Source organism: Branchiostoma floridae, chromosome 8 (assembly GCF_000003815.2).
Source record: "Branchiostoma floridae strain S238N-H82 chromosome 8, Bfl_VNyyK, whole genome shotgun sequence".
In the NCBI taxonomy this organism is placed as follows: domain Eukaryota; kingdom Metazoa; phylum Chordata; class Leptocardii; order Amphioxiformes; family Branchiostomatidae; genus Branchiostoma; species Branchiostoma floridae.
In genome coordinates, this window is record NC_049986.1 from 5,424,276 (window position 1) to 5,427,918 (window position 3,643).

The window sequence follows — 3,643 nt, forward strand, 5'->3', positions numbered from 1 at the left end:
TGAAGTAAACAAACTTAATTTTTACAGTGCCATTCCTGTTGTATCTTAGATTAGCCATCTTGCACAAGTAAGTGATTCATCCTTGATGTACTTATCTTGTACCAAGATCTTATGTATTTGTTATTCCTAGATTAAAATAGTTCTGCACTAATAAGAAATTGCGTTAATGTTTATAATGCCTTGTTACTATCTTTTATTCTATTTCATGTTGATATTATATGTCTGTAGTTGGTACATTAAAAAGCGCCAACATTGCCATATGTTTACCCTGCAGAAAACAGACAACTAAACAAACCTTGCGAGCTCGTTATGTGTAATTATAAAGTTAATCATCAAATATATGTTTGACCTCCATAGCCTTGTGTACAAAGCGTAAGATTATACAACTCACCCCTTGGAACACAGCAGCTGTTTCTGTGATATCTACACATATATAAATAGATATATACCGCAGTATCCGAGCAGTCAGGACGAACTGGAAGAAAAAAAGAACGAGCCACAATGATATTGTGAGGGACAATGGAAGATATATAATAAATCTTAGTGGCTTGTTATTATATTCCTTGCAATATCGCGCGCGCGAGACAGGACTGTTGGCTATATGTAGCTTCCACGTGTCCTCCCTGTTAGCTTTCTATTGACTTTACTTATTACATAACAACTGATATCTTGAGAACACCACTGGTGTTTCTGAGCAATTTATTTACATACCGTTACATATATTAGGCCGCAGCAAGTAAATTTTATGGATGACATCAGCGCGCGCATTACTTTTTGCCTGATTTCAGAAAAAAAAGAATATTTTTCTTCTGCAGGGATGGTCAACATGACGATAAAGTACCAAAATAAGCAAATATGTTGTATTGTAACCTAATAATGTACTTGTAGAAGTGACACTTGTGAGGTGCCCAGGGCTGTAGTTGTAGAAATGAAACTTATTGGATAGTTGTAAAAGTGACACCAATATGGAAGCCATGAGCGTGGTTACCAACTTTGTTGGTGATGCCAATCTACCACAGTAGTGTCACTTTTACCACACCAGTACATTGAATACAGGAATTAATGCCTTGTTGGCTCTGATACCATGTTTTGTCCCTTTAATTTTGTTACAACATTCATCACAACTTTATGGTGCCTATTTGTGAAAATGTAGCCATCTTTTTTTCCACCCATCTTGTTTTTTTCCCGCCCTATCGCACTATTTTTGCAGTCTGCAGAGGATGTCATCCATAACATTTACTTGCTGTGGCCTAATCTATATAAACCCCAGGCGAGTGGACCTTTACCAGTAGTTTTTCTGTCACGTCACCATGGCTGTCCTTACCACAGTAGTCCTTGTTCTACTGCACCAACTCAGCAGGTCAGCAGCCCAACATGGCTCAGAGGGGGCCGGGGTGTGGCCCGAGAGTGAAATTGGAGAACACGTCACCCTGACTGGGTCTTGTCTGGCATATGGAGAACTTCTACAGTACTTAACTAGACAGGACAAGCTGGAGAGCGAGTTAGAGGCACTGAAGAACGAGACTCAGAAATGCTGTGGGGGAACAGTAAGTCTAATAGATGTTCCCATCTTAAAACTGTCTTCTACAGATAACGTAGTGCTACCAAATGCCGTCCGAATCGTTCAAAACGCCATTTTATTACACACTCATGTAAGGAACACGTGAGCTGAGCCAAATGTTAACTTGTCTTGATATATCAGTCTTCTAGAAAGAACAATACATGGCCTGTTATTTTTCTCCATGCTGTGCAAGCACACATTTGAACTCAGAGGTTTACATTGACGAATTGCGCTAGCGTGACCTATTGCCCTTCACTTGAGCCTTTTTCCTTCTGTGCAATCCGTTTAAAAGACTAAGACTCGACGAAGTTTCATTGTAAGTGGCCAAAGTTTTCAAATCAAACACCTTAAAATAACGAGATTACGGTTTATTAGCGTTCCTGCTATTCAGAAAAAGGGAACGAAGTGCATAATGTCCAATCGTATATGTGATACGTCAAGCGTGATACCTACATGTAGACATAGAGGACACGAGCTCTTGTGTCGCTGGATACAGACTTACTTATAGCATTGCACAGAGAAAAGAATCACTAATGATCATACTCGTTCACTCTTTCTTTCTTTCAACTAGATATATATATGTGTGAATAACCCAAAGTGAACGACAGAAGGTAGTGCACGGCATATGGTAGCGCTACATCATTTACCTCGCATCGCACTTTTGAGAGCAACGTACTAATATATAATACCTTAACTTGAAAGTATTGTAACCTTGATAGTATCACCGAACCCATTCTTATATCCTGTAGCACCAAGCCAGCGCTTTCCAGCAACAGCAGGCCATGGTTGAAGAGCTGGAAGCAACAGTGGGTGACCAGGCTAACACCATGTTACAACTAGAGGATACAGTCAACAGCCAGGCCAACACCATTCGGCAGATGCAGACCCTTCTGAGCCAATTATCAGGTTCATTTCCAATATCTTTCCTTATTTTCTGTTTGCTTTTTGACAGACGAGGAAGATGTGGCACTGCACTTAAGTTAGTAATTTACAGAACAGTGCCACATACACAGTACAGACAGAAGGTAGTCTTTTCTTCTACCTCCCAGTCCAAAGTCAGGTACCCATTTTTACACCTGAGTGAAGTGATGAAGGTCGTATAAAATGTCTTTCCCAAGGGCACAACGTCAAGGGCACGACGAGTATCGAACTCGGGACCTCTAGATTCTAAGCCGGACGCTCTACCAGTCACACACGACGGTATATCTTTCTTTGATAATGGTTCCAGTTTCTCAAGCTAATACATACACCTTTATACACACAACTTCAAGACAGGCTAAGCGGTCCCCGTGACTGTATGGAGCTGTTGACAACTGGACACGACACCAGCGGGGTGTACACCATCTACCCTGAGGGCGATGGCAAAAGTGCTGTTCATGTTTACTGTGATATGGACACTGACGGGGGTGGATGGACGGTGAGATTGTGTTATCTTTTGAAATTTGTCTTTATGCATCAATCTTTAGCACCATATCATTTTCCCCAGGACGTATTTGAAACTAGAATTACATTTGAGTTGTCGTTCTATGCATTGGACCTCTAGATAATCAAATTAAACTTTCTGTTCGCCGAGGGGGCATCTAAAGAGCAATTTTACCATGATAGGCTCACGTAGATTGTTTGGGCTACAGACGTTATACACAACTAATCACAGCCTTTCTAAAGTATATTCTTGACAATATTTGCATTTGCAGCTGTTTCAAAAGCGTCAAGACGGTTCAATGAACTTCTACCGAGACTGGCAGGCGTACAAGACAGGGTTTGGTGACCTGAGGGGAGAGTTCTGGCTAGGTATGCATATGGTTACAGAACATTTGACAAATGGTTGAAGTGGCTACTTTCTTTGTAAAGCATTATTGCATGTGACGTGTTCTGCGTTTCTTGGACATCAGGCAATGACCACCTGCACCGCCTGACGGCCCAGGATGTGTACGAACTGAGGGTGGATCTGGAGGACTTTGAGGGTAACACGGCCTACGCCAAGTACAACATCTTCAGGGTGGAGGATGAGGTGCACAAGTACAGGCTGACTGTGGACGGTTATAATGGCACTGCAGGTGTGTGAGTTGATAGCCAGTCCGT

General features: G+C 41.7%; 1 protein-coding gene across 1 annotated transcript in view; it reads left to right on the forward strand.

Annotated features, from left to right (window-relative positions):
* Positions 1–1,297: 1,297 nt before the first annotated feature.
* Positions 1,298–3,643, forward strand: part of LOC118421145 (fibrinogen C domain-containing protein 1-like) — a 12,198-nt gene continuing 9,852 nt past the window's right edge. Inside the window, exons 1-5 of the mRNA XM_035828305.1 lie at positions 1,298–1,547; positions 2,311–2,467; positions 2,833–2,978; positions 3,256–3,352; positions 3,454–3,618. Coding sequence (XP_035684198.1) covers positions 1,311–1,547; positions 2,311–2,467; positions 2,833–2,978; positions 3,256–3,352; positions 3,454–3,618 — 802 coding nt within the window. The 5' untranslated portion in view covers positions 1,298–1,310. The remainder of the gene's footprint in view (positions 1,548–2,310; positions 2,468–2,832; positions 2,979–3,255; positions 3,353–3,453; positions 3,619–3,643) is intronic.